The following is a 16,526-nucleotide window of genomic DNA, read 5'->3' as shown; positions in this document are numbered from 1 at the left end:
GCGTTAATTATTCGATGAAAACAAACTCATAAAATACAGTAGGCATATTACGTAACAAGGACTATGTAACTTAACAGCCAGTTTGGTAAAAATATTTGTTAAAGTCAAATCTTATAATATTTTACATGTAAACAAATTTGCTCATAAAATATGTAAGTGAAGGAGATGCGAGAGTATTTTAGTATTGTATATAACAGCTTTGATTAACGTAAAAATTGGGAGACAAATTCTTGAATTACAAATATGTCATTGTCTTAAGACTTAATTACGGAAAACCTCGATATATCGGTTCTCGGTCTCACTTCGACTTACTACCATTACTTTCGAAGTTTCTTTGATTCAGATGATTGCAGTAGATAATGCTTGATTGATTACTTTCTATTTCTTTTCGACATTAAAAAGATTTAGAGTTGGGAATATATGAAGTCTTCTTTACTTGATGATTAAGTAATGTATGCAGAAACACACTTGCGCCAGCAAGATTGCCACAAACTATAGTGAAATCTCATCACAAGCTAACTTGCTTGTATTGGCAAACTTGGTGGCAAGCTACTATTGCTATTTGTCCTGTACCTAACTCCCTCTTCGTGGGTGTAACAGTCTTTTAAGCATCTTGATGTTAAAATTGATTTTTAAAGTAATAGCTATCAAACGTTTTTCACTTTCATATCAACTGTATTTCTTGTGTTATACTTCATTATAATTTAATAATGGTATTATATCAGTATGTTTGCCAATAATTCGGTGTAAAATGACGGAACAATCTTTTGAGAGCAATTTTTGTCTCACTGTTCAATTTTAAACTGTGCGTGTAAGTACGTTATTTAATTAATCAGAAATAGTAATTTAAATCGATTTAGTGGTAGCATTAAGGTGAAATTAAAGTGAAATTAAGGCGTGCATATTAACAAGAATTATAAAAAGCTTTGAATTCCTTTCTGAATTTATAGATAATTTATTTAGTTACAACTTGTATTAAAGTTATAAGATTTATAATTTTTCGTTACATTAATACAATGCTTTATAATTTTTTGAAACCAAAATTCCGTTCCACTATTTTGCAATATTCTACAAGACATATTACACCCTTCTTGAGAGAAAATATTTAGTTATAAAGTAAGGGACACATGCCTAGCAAGTGACTGTACATAACTAACTCAAATTTTGGCTACTTGGCAGAAGAGTACGTATGCTAATAGGTGAAGTTCAGAAGTAAGGGTTGTACTATAGAATGTAGAGGCGGCTTATGAGGGAAGTCACATTGTTAAACAATTGAGGTTTTATCGCTTGAAAAGCCCCACTGGAAAAAAATTAAATTTTATTGCTTGAAGCTAAGGCAATAAAGATTACCTAATGCATTAATTGTTTTTATTGTAATGTATCAAGAAAGTGTTTATTTCTACTTTCAAGCAAAGAAAACTTTATTGTTTACCTCATGAATCACCTCTGTTAGAATGTCTAAAATATAACACATTTAAACCAAAATAATAAACTACAATAATATGCTCGTATAGTGAATCAATGTTTTATTTCAGAAGGACCAAAGATTTGCCAACCAATGAAATTAATGTGAAATGTCTTGGAAAGACAAAATCGAGTAGTAAATCGCAAACAAGTAAGTAATAAGTATATAGGACTTATTTGTTCATTTTGTTTTTACAAATTCAGATTTTCTTTAGTAATTACAGTATTATAAAATGTGTTTCATTATACTAAATGCAATGTTAACTTGAGATCCGGATCACAAGCGCATTAGTACAAGTTGGCGCGCGATCCTTTTCACAGACAAGCCTTTGTAAGTGTGTGTGCGTTTTGATTTGGTCTCAACCGCCAGTTGTTTCAACTGTGATAACTTTAGACGTTTTCATATAATTCCATATGACAGTAATATATTCTGCTATGATAAAAAAACATAGAACCAGAAATACACCTGAACTGGAAAAATAATAATTAATCATTTTACTTTAATAATTCCTTATTTATTCACCGAATAATAAACGACAACAAGCTCACAGACAAATTAATTTACACTCTTTTCTTCTACATTATAAAAACGGCTACTAACGAAATATGCTAACACTTTCCATCCACTACAACATTCTCCTCCTCTTTTTTTTTTTTTTTTTTTTTTTTTATTCAGGCGTATATCTATCTGGACATCTGCGCTGCCGCTCGGAGCGACGTAATGACGTTCCATCCTCCTTTTTTTCTGATAATAATGGTGGACCAAGATTATTGGGCAAGGTTTCAGTTTCCAAATACCACCAAAAATTATCAGGAGACCTATTTACCGCCGTTGGTATTTTTACATTTTCACTTGTCCGGTTATTCACTGGTAAGTCGTTACGAGACTCTTTAATGTTCTCTGATTTCTGTCTTCGACTACGTAAGTGGTGTACATGTACCTTTCTACACTTGTTTTCTACCCACACTTCATACAAAGAGTTACCTATACATCGAATAACTCTTCCTGGTACAAATTTTGGGAAGTGACAGGGGCTATTTAAGACCCATACTAATTGACCTTTACTGTATTGGCACTGGTTGTAAACACCATTGTCTTTGCTAGTATCCTGGTCATCTTTGCCTTTCCTACAGTCTTGATACGTGATATTATACCGGGTACGTGGTTCATAACGGAAGAGTAAACCAGCTGGTGAATTATGCAACTTTTCCGATCGTGTGAACCTAAGTCCATATACTATGTCTTCCAAGATCCTTAACAACTGTGAAGAGGAACACACAGAAAGTCCCTTTTCCATTAACTTCTTTTTCATCAAACCCTTTACGGTTTGCACCGTTCTTTCCGCTAGACCATTACTCTGGGGATGCCACGGAGGAGAATTCAGTATCTTCACTCCCCTTTTTAGCCAATAGTCCTTGAAGTCCTTACCACAGAAGGGCGGACCATTATCCGTTACCATGACTTGAGGCCAACCAAATTTATTGAAACAAGTGTTCAACTTTGTAATTGTTTCTGAAGTATTAGTAGAGTTCATTTGCCATACTTCTATCCATTTTGACATCGAATCTACTAACAAAAGAAATTTTCTTCCAGCCAACTCGAAGAAATCTAGATGGATTCGTTGCCAAGGATGTATTGAGTCTCTCCATGATATATATTTCTGTTGTGGTGCTTTATTGTGTAGAGCCTGACATGAAGTACATGTTTGAACTACGAGATCTATGTCTTGATCCAACGAAGGCCACCAATAATGTGACCTTGCCTCAGCCTTCATGTTTTGTGCACCTAAATGTCCTTCATGTAATATTTGTAATATCATAGATCTTAAAGACGCCGGTATTATCAGTTTATGACCCCAAAAGAGACACTGTTGTTGCACATATAACTCATGACGTCGACGATAATAAGCTTTTAATTCCTTCACATTACCTGTTGATGGCAATCTTGAAGGCCAACCATGAAGCAACCAGTTCTTTATCAGATTAATCGTAGAATCCAGAGTCGTTTCCTTGCAAATCGTGGCGAACAAGGGTGGATCAACTGTGATATTAGTAACAAAATTTTGAGATATTTCCCAATCTCCCACTTCTTCTGACAATGGCAACCGAGACAAACAATCTGCTACTTCCACATGTTTGGAATAATTTATCACATAGTCATAATTAAGTAAGAGTAATGCCCACCTTTGTAAGCGGGGTGAAGCTAAAGTTGGTATGCATGTTTTTTCTCCAAAAATCAATTTTGCTGGTAGCGAATCCGTTTGAATCTCAAAAGGTCTACCAAATAGATATTTATGGAACTTTTTAACAGCGAATATTATTGCTAGGGTCTCCTTTTCAAATTGACTGTAATTTTTCTCAGCATCAGTTAAGGTTGCTGATGCGCAAGCTACAGTATGCAGTTTTCCTTGTCTCCTGTTACAAAGTTGAGCTCCAACTCCGTACGCACTACTATCAGTGATGAGAACGACTTCAGCTGATTTGTCAAAAGGTTGGTTCCATTTTGCTTTCCTTAGCATGTCTTTTGATAATTGGAATTCTTTATCATGCACCTTTGTCCAAACCCATCTCTGTTTCTTTTTTAATAATTCAAATAAGTGAGGCAGTTTTAAAGAAAAATTTGGCAGATGCTTGTGAAAGAAGTTTAACATACCTAAATACGCTTTTAATTGAGACACGTCTTTTGGTGTTTCACATTTTAAAATTGCCTCTTGATGTTTCACCATCGGAAAAATACCCCTTGGAGAAATCGTATGTCCCAGATACTCAATCTCGGGTTGTAAAAATTGACATTTATCCAAACGTACTTTAACGTGATACTCTTGTAAACGTTTTAGCACATTATTAGTGCGTTCAAAACACTCTTCTCTATCATGCCCAGCTATTAAAATGTCATCTAGAAATGCAAATACACCCGGAAAATCTTTTAAAATTTGCTCTATTACCCTCTGAAATATATGGGGACTGCACGTCAATCCAAATGGTAACCGTTGTGGCTGAAAAAGTCCCCAAGGTGTATTAACTGTAAGAAAAGGTTTAGATCGATCATCAACCAATATTTGTTGATACGCCATCCGTAAATCAATTACCGTAAAAGCGGTCATTCCCAGCAAATTGTTAAAAATATCTTCTGGTTTAGGAAGTGGATAAACCATCTTTTCTAATACCTTATTTAAAGTCACCTTATAGTCTATACATAATCTAAATTCTCCATTCTTTTTCTTCACCACTACCATTGGAGTAGCCCAATCCGAATACGATACAGGTTTCCAGATTCCTTGTTTGACTAAAACTTCGACATCCTTCTTCACTTGGTCAGCAATAGTATACGGTAATTGGTAATATTTTCTAAATATCGGAATGGTATCCGGCCTAACTGGAATCTGACACTTGAATCCTGCAATTGGCTGACTAACAGAATCCGAGAATACGTCAGAAAATTTCTGCCTTAATGTACCCCTAATATCATTCAACGTTGTATAATTCATATTAAGAACCGTATTGTCTACCGGCTTTTGAAACAGTTCTCTCCAATTTTTAAACATGACATCAATCCATGGCCTCCCCATAATAGGATGATTTAACTTATCTGTGACAATCACCATAATCATCTTCCGAGCAAATGTATCTTTCTGCACTAATACTGTGATTTGGCCTTGCACCATTAAAGATGAGCCTTCCGCTGCCTTTAAATGAATATCTGAAATTTCTAATTGAAGATCGCTAAAATATTTGTAATATATGCTAATTGGCACTACTGTGGCAGCAGCTCCTGTGTCAACCTCAAATTTCAACGGAATGTTGTTGCAAAATAATTGTATCCAACATATATTACTTCTATTTACCATTTGTTGTTTCTCTACCAAACTACTTAAAAAAAGTGAATTAGACTGTTTTCCACTTTGGTTCGATTTCACCATGCATCGTCGCCAATTGATAACTTTAGACGTTTTCATATAATTCCATATGACAGTAATATATTCTGCTATGATAAAAAAACATAGAACCAGAAATACACCTGAACTGGAAAAATAATAATTAATCATTTTACTTTAATAATTCCTTATTTATTCACCGAATAATAAACGACAACAAGCTCACAGACAAATTAATTTACACTCTTTTCTTCTACATTATAAAAACGGCTACTAACGAAATATGCTAACACTTTCCATCCACTACAAACTGGTGCTGCTCTGTGTCTCAGCTGATATGCGCGGAGTGGTGATTTCTCGTCCTTTGCGTGCCGCTAACAAAAAACATGTTTCTTGGTCTATTTGTTTTTAATAATTCATGAGGACACGACAATAGTGATAAATGTACTGGAAATTCGCACGTGATGTATTTCCAATCCTCACAATTGAAACCCGAGAGCATGAACACTATTTTGCTTATTCATTTCAATTGATTAAGGTAAGAAATTATAAGAAATATAAGTTATCTTCATATGTCTACATGGGAAAGGTCAATCATAAACAGAAACACACGAGCAGCCACCCTGTAGACAATAAATTAAAACTACGATTTTTCCCTCAAAGTACCGCAACTCTACGTTGGCAATGAGTAAAGCAGCATCGACCCGGCAACAATCATATCAACAATTTTTTCTACAGTTTTGTCTGCACATTTTTCCTTTAGGCCAGCGTACACATTGATGACAATTTACTTTGCTTGACTTTGAAGAGGTTTCCATTCCTCGTGTTTGCGATAATACTGATATGATAATTCGGATTCATTCATGTTTTCAATTTCGCGCTCAACACTCTCCATGGTTTCAGTTTCACTACACCCACGTATCCACACTAACGCACGCGCGCAGACGAAATTTGACAGAGCAGTGTTAACATTTGCACAAAAATTGCAGAAGTTACACGTGAGTCCCGTTCTTATTTTGTTTCATTTACCAGCAGGCAAAGAAGTTTCTTACGGGGTAGCTACTCTATTTAATTTGTATATAAAAAAATATTAGACCATTTCCTATCCATTGTGGACGATTTATAACATTGATCAATCAACTAATTTTATGGTCTTCTGTTTGTGATATAAGATTTTTCAAGTTTATAATTTTGCAACACTTGCAAGAGACTCGCTTCCTAGCTGCCGGTTTGTCATTCCTTTCTTTCCTTCTCTTTTTCTTATTCTGAATCGTTACGTCCAGGGCCGGATTTCCCAATAGGCCCGGTAGGCCCGGGCCTATAGGCGCAAGCTCCTAGGGGGCGCACGGCCGAGAGAAAAAAAAATCTAGAAATAAAAGTAAATAGCCATAACTTAACATATTTTTTGAATTGATTAAAAAATCAGGCTAATAACGCATTCTGATTTTGAAGTTCATTAAAACAAATAGTTGTTGGTAAAGTTAAACTATTTTTCAACATTATGCATCAACTTCGTTACAACATTGATCTCAAAAATGTCATTTTTTATACTAGTACAATTTACTATTTGTACATACAAAATATCTAGTTTTACTTTAAAACACAGTTTATGTGTCAGGGTTATCAAAATACTTCATGTAAGCTGTGTTTCTGAGATTGAAACTATTTTATAATGTATTACAGAGTTTTTTATATTTATTTGCCCAAATGGCTAAATTGAACAAAACCAAAGTTATTCACCAATCTTTTGTTAATACCGTACATTAACGGTATTTTGTTAAGCCCAGAACCAAGTAAATTCCTCAAAAAACTTGCAATGATAAAATTGCATCGTGGAGTGGTGTTTAAACAATTAACATATAGGCGTGATATAATTTTTTAATAAAGGTTTTAGGAAAGTAACTTTAACTAGACTAGGGGACGGAAAAAATTATTGGGCCTAGGGGCGCCAAAATGCTAAATCCGGCCCTGGTTACGTCATTGTCATAACCCGTTACTAACAAATCTAGTACCTTTTATTTTAAATATTGTTCCTGTATTGACATTTTTATATACTTACACTCAATTAGCTCTTTGAATTTATCTCCTTAGTGTAGCGGGAAGAACTATGTAACGTGCGCGGAGTCACCGAATTGAAGCTGCGTATCTCGGCTGTCAGGATAAGGTCGCAGCGAGTATAGTGAGAACCATAATAAAAGTATATATATTTTTATACTTCCAAACTATGCTATATACAAATATTTGCAATCTCATAGAACGGTTCTGTTTGTTTCTCCGACCAGAACAACAACTATAAGAAACATCGAGAAGTGTTTGTTCAAATGGATTCAGCGTCCAATGAATGAATTACATCTCCTCATTGATTGTTTGTTCAATTAGATTCAGCGTTTCATGAATGGATTGCAATCGAGTTCCCCCTACCCATACAGTATTACTATTGTATATCGTCAAATCATGCCCATCACTGAACTACACGTCTCTAGCACTAATGTTAAGGGACTTTCGGGGACACTATACTGTAGTTTATTCAAAATAAAGAAAACGATTTTGATAATTTGGTAAATATACGATTTGCTCGCACCTATATTCAAATACGATTTGCGATTATTTGTAGAATAGGTAGCAAAATTGCATTTTCTCCCTGTATGTACAGTTATAACTACCAGAAATGAACGTTTGCCAATTATATTTATATTTATTGTGATGCATAGTTAGTATGTGGGAAAATAATAATTTAATAACATGTTAATAATTTAATAATACGATTTAATAATAAATTCTTATTTGTTTATCTACTAACATGTAGGTATGTAATTATGCTTAAGATATTACATGCACAATAGGTTACAATAAATGTGATGTATTGCAAATAAAGTTACAATTGACAGTTATTCCCTTCAATTTACTCCCCTCCTCTATCTATACACTGTAATCGTGCCCCTGTTCGGGCGTCATTTATTTGTAATCGCCAAGTCGAGTCGCTGTTCGGGCGTCAATTTATTTATATAACCGCTTTCCGGGGTTTGTCCTCCGTTGTCCTGCCAATCAGTATTTTCCGGAAACCTGGATTTACCTGGGTAAGACGTTGAAGGGCATCTCCAAAAATTGATTACAGAATCGTTCCCAAATCGCCCGCCGGTCTCAATGACGAGATGAGCATTAGGCACCTAGAGGTTCGGACGTCTCGTTTAAATTGTCATGCAAAATTTCTTACTGTCTCTTTGTTAATGTTCGTCATGTCTGCGACCATTCGGATGCTCAGACGTCTGTCTTTCCCACAAGTTCATTAATTTTTTGAACATTTTCGTCCGTTCTTGAACTCAAACGGTGGCGGGGTCGTTTCCCTATCTTCTGAAAATTGTTTGTGCCATTCGAAAACTCGTGCACGTGACATAGCATTATCACCATACACCTCTTTTAATATTGTACAACATTCCGTCGGTGTTTTGTTTAATTTCACCAGAAATATTATGTTAGTGCGCTGATCTATTTTAATGTTCACCATGATTCCGGCACTACTACAGAACACTGTCTTCTTCATGCAAGCCTGCAAAGAAAAGAAAAGCTTTCAGAATCATGAAACAATCAGTGGCTGCTCAGAAAGGTTCAAGATCAACTACACATCATTAGCTACTTACCCCCACGATCCTGCGCGACAGGAGGTGGGCAGTCTCGTTATTTAATTGCCATACCTCGTACAGTAAGTCGGTAATTGAATCTGAAGGATTTTATCTGACATTCTGCAATCTAAATTCTTGTAAATTTTGGACATAAAATGACCTATAAGCACTAAGTTTAGGTATTTAGGAGCACATCATAGTGCTTTGGCTACTCACACAAATACGTGGGTAAGGTGAAAAGTTCTCGGCCTGCTACTGAAAGACTGTGTGTGTGTGTCTGTGTATGTGTGCTTTTAGGTCAAAATTGGATTTACTTTTCGACGTAGTCTTCTTTCAGACCAATGCACTTTATCCAACATTTTTCCAGTGAGTAGCTTCCATCCCTGAATTGCGATTCTGGAACGTCTGCAAAATATTCACATACAGCTTCGACAACCTCTCCATTCACTTAAAACGTTCTCTATTCAAAAATTTCTTTAAGTATGGGAATAGGTGGAAATCGATGGGTGTCAAATCTGGTGAATAGGGTAGATATTCCAACAATTCGTATTACAAATCTCCAATTTTCTCTTGCAAAAGCACCTTGTGTCCTGAGGAATGATGATTCCTTCTCTTTTTCAATCCAGTCCTTGGTCTCTTCTTATGTACCTTTTCATTCAATTGGCCTAGAAGAAGTGCATTGTATTCACCAGTTATTTTATTACCAAGGTAAGCAATAAGAGAAGTGTCTTTTCTATCCCAGAAAACACTGGCCGACTTTCCTACAGATACAATTGATTTACCCTTTCTTTTGGTGCAGGACCACCGGCTTGCAAATACTGATTGCTGTGTCGTTTCTGACATGCTGTGGTAAACATACATATCATCCACAGTTACAAATCAGGAGACACGTTTAATCAGTGATCTGTCCACTGACATATTGTACACTTTCTCGATGTTTTTATCTATGGTTGCAGTTTTGTAATAACCTTCATGAGGGTAATTTTTAAGAGAAATACGACCACGTTTCAATTTGGCCGCACATTTCTTAATTACATATTCCTTACAAACCATCAATCTTATGTGAATTTCCATTCGCTATAGAGCGTCCCAAAACAAAGATTTCTATGACGGTACGGCATTCCAGTTTATTCATTTAAACCAAACATGTACAACGCGTCTACTTTCAAAAGCCGTATAAACAAAACTATTCGTAATATTTTCCATTGTAAAAGTATTGCTTTAGTAGACTTAAATCTACTAGAAGTAGATTAGAACTACTCGCTGAGCAAAACAAAACGTTTATTGTAAAAATTAATAACGTGTAATAGTCTCGCCAAGTATCCACTTGGCTTCATCAGACACGATAAATACACAGGTAATAATAGGTTATATATATATATCTAACCTATATATATAACCTCAAATTACGTTATCCTCCATTTACATCTAAAACATTTATTAGTGAAATACGAACAATATTATAAGAGAGTTTTCAAGGAAACATCGATCGAAGAAACTTATCCCTAAGAGTATCCCTTGTGGATATTTTCTTAAGAAATAATTTAACCCTTTCACTGTGGAAGGCGACGGAAAAAAAATTTCCCTAACCTGCGAATGTCGATTATAGTCGACGTGTTAAAATTTGTCTGTATCTTGGTTTTGTCGATTGTAGTCGCCAAAGATTTTCTGTGTGATTTCTATTGTTTATCGAAAACAATAGAACACAAATAAAAATGAACGGTACAACTTTGGCGACTACTCTCGACAAAGCCAAGATACGGACAAACAAATTTTAACACGTCGACTATAGTCGACATTCGCATGTTAAGGAAATTTTGTTTCTGTCGACAAAAGTCGACTTCCTCTGTGAAAGGGTTAAGCAATATTATAGGTTATTAATGAAATATTTGTTTAACGAAAATGCTGAAATTCGCTGAGTCACTCATAGAGAAACGTCCGTAAAAGACGAATAAATTACTCTTGTTGATTGTTTCATGAGAAATGACTTATTGTATATTATGAGCATTTTAATGAAACATCCGACACACGCGCACTGTTTGCATCAAATCCACACGCGGTAAGGAGATTCCCCACAATCTAAGAATTACTGGCCACTACTTAAAATATTTTATTGAGTTATTTTTTGCTAAAGATATATTGATGTATTTATTAATTAAGAACATAAAAATATTTGTTAACTTCAATTGCAGAAGCGCCGAAAATCTCATTACCTGATGTATTGAAATTGTAACAACTGCATAGAGTTTTTAGAACAAAACCACATGCAGTGACGGAGATTGCTTTACTTTAGAAGATTCCTATGTTCATAACCTCGAGCACCATTTTGTAACCTTTTCTAAAACAATCCTAAAACACGTCTTTGTTCTTCCTCATACTCCATTTTGATCACAATTATATGTACAAAAAGTATAGTACGATCATAAAAAATACGAACAAATCAACACGCGATGATGCCTCTTCGTCGCAAACATTATACAGGATTATTATAAATGATGGACCTATTTTTAAAGATGTGTATTTACTAAAGTGCAAATCCAAAATGAACAATCTTTATACCAATGGAAAGTAAAAGTTTCTTTCAATACATTATAAGTGTTCAATGTGTCCACCGTCTGCTGCACGGCAAACATCTATGCGGTAGCTGAACTCGCCCCACACACGAGCAAGTGTATCTACTGTTACTGAGTGCACGGCAGCTGAGATATGGATCCGCAGACCGTCCAGAGTTATTGGTAGAGGTGGGACGTAAACAGCTTCTTAACATAATCCCATAAGTATTCACATGGGGCGAGATCAGGAGATCTCGGTGGCCAGAAGTGTAGAGCCAGGTCTTCATTTCTCCTGTGACCTATCCAGCGCTGAGGAAGTGATGCATTCAAAAAGTCTCGTACATGAAGCGGAGCTCCGTCTTGTTGGAAAATGAAGTCCTGTTAATCTTCCATAACTTGAGGGAACAGCCATTGTTCCAACGTGTCCAGGTACCTTCTTCCAGTTACAGTTTTTTCCGCAAAGAAAAATGGTCCATAAACCTTTGTACGGGATACGGCACAGCACGTTTATCTTCGGTTAGTCTCTTTCGAACGCTACCGGCCGCTTCGGGAACCATCATTGCCCACCGAAGCTTTTAACCTTCCTCTTTCCATTGGTATAAAGATTGTTCATTTTGGATTTGTACTTTAATTACTACGAATTTTTAAAAATGAGTCCATCATTTATAATAACCCTGTATTTCCATAACACCTCATAGAAAACAGATAGCGTAATCTATGTGCACAAACAATTAAAGAGGAAGCTAGAGGGCGCCATAGCTCCCAGCGTAAAGCTAGTCTCAAGCAGTCACATACACTTTTTTCTTCAAAAAGCGAGGAATCCCCGAGAAATATAAACAAAATTGACTGAGACGTTTTTGAGAAAATCGACCTCAAAAATTCCCAAAAGTAAATTATTCTTTGTGGATTTTCCATGACAAGTGAGTCGTACCATGTTGATAGGTTAAGAATGAAACATTTGTTTTTAAAGTATGAACGAAATCACTCTAGTAAGGAGAGTAGGTGAAGTGGTACGCGTGTGTTATATATCGTTGGAAAAGTCACACCGACTACACCTCACATGTGAAATATTTTGCTTGAATGGGACTTGTAGGGGGTGTGGCAACCATTTGAAATTCCGATCAAGCCACGCTCCGAAACACCAGTAAACGTAGACAAAATAGAAAGCAATGGTGTAGTTGTTTTGAGAGGTTTAAAAGGCAGCTGAATACGAGTTTGACATCAAATGTTTACAAATCAAAATGGCGGACACAAATAAAAAAGCAAGTTATGGATCTGAAATTGGGTATATAGAGATATTCGACGTCGCCCTATGAATGAATCGAATACTAAAAGTGTAAAATTCAAAATGGCGGATCCAAAATGGAAGACAAAATGCGAAGCACTGCTATGAAACTGAAAGCAAGTAGATAGAGGTTTCTGTGGTCGCGGAATACGAATCCAATGTTAAAAGTGCAAAATGCAATATGAGGGATCCAATATGGCGGACAAAACGTGGGCAAAAGAATATGTACAGAATGGACTATGTGATTATTATGCATGTAAATAAAATACGTACATTACATAACGATTCAAGTAGCTGCAGGTGATGTTTTGCAATAAACAGGGAGCGTGTTTTGCTATACAATCATGCCAAAATTGAGGCACGGAATGAAGGAAAGTTTTTGTAGCGAACACGAAAATTTTTGTTATACGAACAGATTGCAATCATAGACAATAATTATTTTACTACCAACTCCTTCCCCTGCTCCCGCAGAAATACGCGAGAATCGGCATGTGTTATATATCTTTAGAAAGCTCAAGATGTCAAGAGCATTAATTATTCTTTCGACGAGGCCATTTGCCATAGCTGCAAGCAAAAAGAAATGAAATATTTGAGTTTTACGTCCCACGTTTTTGCCGGCTAGGCTAAAGGAGACAGTCTGCAAGCAGAAAGAATCCTGCATTGCATGTTCTTATGTATTTCGTCATAAAAGCCTGTGTTACTCCTCTTTCTTTAACCTCTAGCATTATCATTATTCATTCTACACTCTTTCTCTCATCCTCTTACACGCATGTTACGCACAGCAGACCATATCTAGGGGCTATAAGTGTAAATGGCATAATGTGGTACCAGAAAGATAGTTGTCGAAGCATAATGCATATTTTCACTCCAACACACACACACGTTTTCACTTCCATTCCAATCTGTTATTTCCATAGCAGTGTTTTGCATTTTGTCCGCCATCTTGGTTCCACCATTTTGAATTTTACACTTTTAGCATCAAATTCATACATAGCGGCGTCAATCTCTATATACCCAATCAGATCCATAGCTTGTTTTTTATAATTTGTGTCCGCCATGTTGTATCTGCCATTTTAATTTGTAAACATTTGATGTCAGATTATTATTATTATTAATAATAATACTAATTCTAATACTAATAATGATAATAATAATAACTCTTTATTGAGGGCGAGGTTCAGCCAATGCTGCTCTACCACCTAACCCTATGAATAATAAAAATATGCATAGTAACAAAATACAAATTAATAAATGATAACAAATAGAAGCAAAAAAATATTATAAAAAATAGTAATAAGGAAAGAGTCCGAAAAAAATAGGAAATTGAAAGAAAGAAGGCTAAACAATTCAATTTAATGGTCATGTGTTCCGTTTTGAAGCTTCTGCTTCTGCATCAGTAAATGTTGCACTGTATTTTTGAACTTTACAAAATTAGAAATAGAGAGAAATTTCACAGCAAGTGTATTCCAAGCTCTTCGAGTTGACACTGAAAAGGGTGCACGACGTATATTTGTTTTATGATGGGGAAAATCAAGTTTGAATTTATTACGTGTGGAATGATTGTATACATTAGAACGTTTAGTCAACTTATTGAACAAATAATCTCGTTTCTCAGTTGTTAAGATCCTATGTAAATCAAACATAATACAAAATCTTCTATGAAACATTGTAAGGATATTATGCTAATTTAAAACAGGAAGTATATGAGATCTTGAAGTACAGAAAGCGTATCTTAACGTAGAATTTTGAACGAGTTGAATTTTGTAAGCAAGTTTCTTTGGTAATTCGGGACCGTAAAGATTATCGCAATAATCAAAAAATGACCAAATTAATGTTTGAACAAGCCGTAATTTACAAGTAGCTGTGAAATCTTTGTGAAATCTGTACAGGTTGCGTAATATTCAAATGCCTTTCTGCATTGTGACTGAATATGGTAATCCCAGTTGAGAAAGTCACTAAATATTAGCCCTAAATTTTTGGTACGGATACACGCGGAATTAGGGAGTCATTCACCGTCAGTTTTATGTTGCTGTGCACAACTGACTTTAACATTGATTGCAAGCCAATTGCCATATAAACAGAGTTACCAGGATTTATTTTGAGATCGTCTGAAGTAGGCCTACACCAAAGGCTGATTGCAGCAAGATCACTATTCATCAATGACACATCCCTTGAAATAGTTTGAAAACTTGTAGGCAGATAAAGTTGGGTGTCATCTGCATGAAAGTGAGGTGTACAGAACCGAATAACTTTTAGTAGATCAGCAATATATAAAGCAAATAACAATGGTCCCAATATAGAACCTTGTGGGACACCAGCATTTAGAAACATCTTTTGTGATAGAAGAGAACTATTACTAGGAAGTACAAGTCGTTGACTTCTGTGATCTGAACCACTTTCTCGCAATGTATGAATAGCAATAGTATTTTAGCTTAGCTAGCAGTAAAGCATGATGTACCATATCAAAAGCCTTGCTTAGATCAAGAAGAGTAAGTAGAACGACCCGCTGCTGATCTGTTTCACACTAGATATCATCAGAAATCTTAATCAATGCAATGACTGTACTATACCCTGACTGTAATTTAGGAAGTTGTTGGTTTGAGTCTACATAATGTAACATTTGTTGATGAACAATTTTTTTCCATAACTTTAAATAAAACTGGAAGAAGACTAATTGGCCTAAAATCATTGAAGCCAGAAATAACTGATGTTTTGGGTATGGGAATAACCCTAGCCTCTTTCCAAATCTGAGGATATACACCGGTTGATACTGAATAATTTATAATATGGGTCAAGGGTGATAATATATAAGTCAACGCGCGACGAATTTTGGTGTCGCATTTCTAATATTGTCAGTGACTTTATGAAAATCAACGTGTTCTTGTATATCGTTGAACGAATTCGTTTCGAAATTTTTAAGATTTTGAGTTAGCATGTTGTTAGGTATTTTGATTGCATCAGTCATGCTACAAAAATGTTTATTTAGTGCATTGAGATCATCGAGACTGTTAAGAAATGATGAAGTGTTCGTACTTCCTTGTTTACTTGAAATGCTCCAATGCTTCAGTTCATTCCAGGTTTCCCTAGTGTTCAATTTTTGCGAAGTAAACATAAAAGAAAAATATGCTTTCCGCTCTTGCCTAAGAACTGACGTCGTGAAGTTTTGTAGCTCCTTGTAATATGACCAGTGTTCGGGATTGTCAGTACGTTTATATTTAGCTACCTTAATTATCAACATTCAAAGGCAGTGCATGGCAGCCAAGTTCCGTGAAGAAAATGAAAACTAGCCTGCACTGCCGTAAGCATGTTATACACGAACAAGTTTTGGGTAAAACCGCCGATTTCGACGCTCTGTGAAAACGATTTTATTAAGGGTAGAAACATAAGATTTAGAATTTAAGGAGATATCAGAGATGTGCTCATATACTAAACCTCACATTCGTACCTTCAACCATATTCGAGTACTGTACCCCTAAAATCTGGAGTTTTCTGGCTCACTGAGTCACTCATCAAATTGATTAGGTACTTCCCAATGAGATAGAGACGTGAAACTCTGCATAAATTTACCTTATAATGACTTGAGTATGCAAAAAGCCCGAAATGTGAAGAATGTGCTATGGAATTTTTTTTATTGGCAAAAAGCTGCCCTTAGCCAAGCAAGAAATCGTTTCACTCACTCACTCATCAAATTGATTAGGTACTTCCCAATGAGATAGAGACGTTAAACTTT

At 35.6% G+C, this 16,526-nt stretch overlaps 1 protein-coding gene across 2 annotated transcripts in view; it reads left to right on the top strand.

Annotated features, from left to right (window-relative positions):
* The window catches only part of LOC145694001 (histone-lysine N-methyltransferase set-17-like), an 83,713-nt gene that overhangs the window by 45,752 nt on the left and 21,435 nt on the right, over positions 1-16,526 (top strand). For both annotated transcript variants that reach the window (XM_081770146.1, XM_081770147.1), the window contains one exon: positions 1,536-1,615. In XM_081770146.1, the coding sequence (XP_081626272.1) occupies positions 1,536-1,615 (80 nt within the window). The remainder of the gene's footprint in view (positions 1-1,535; positions 1,616-16,526) is intronic.

This window comes from Thermobia domestica, chromosome 9, assembly GCF_964235325.1.
Source record: "Thermobia domestica chromosome 9, izTheDome1.hap1.1, whole genome shotgun sequence".
Classification (NCBI taxonomy): domain Eukaryota; kingdom Metazoa; phylum Arthropoda; class Insecta; order Zygentoma; family Lepismatidae; genus Thermobia; species Thermobia domestica.
This window is presented reverse-complemented; position numbering and strand designations above follow the sequence as displayed.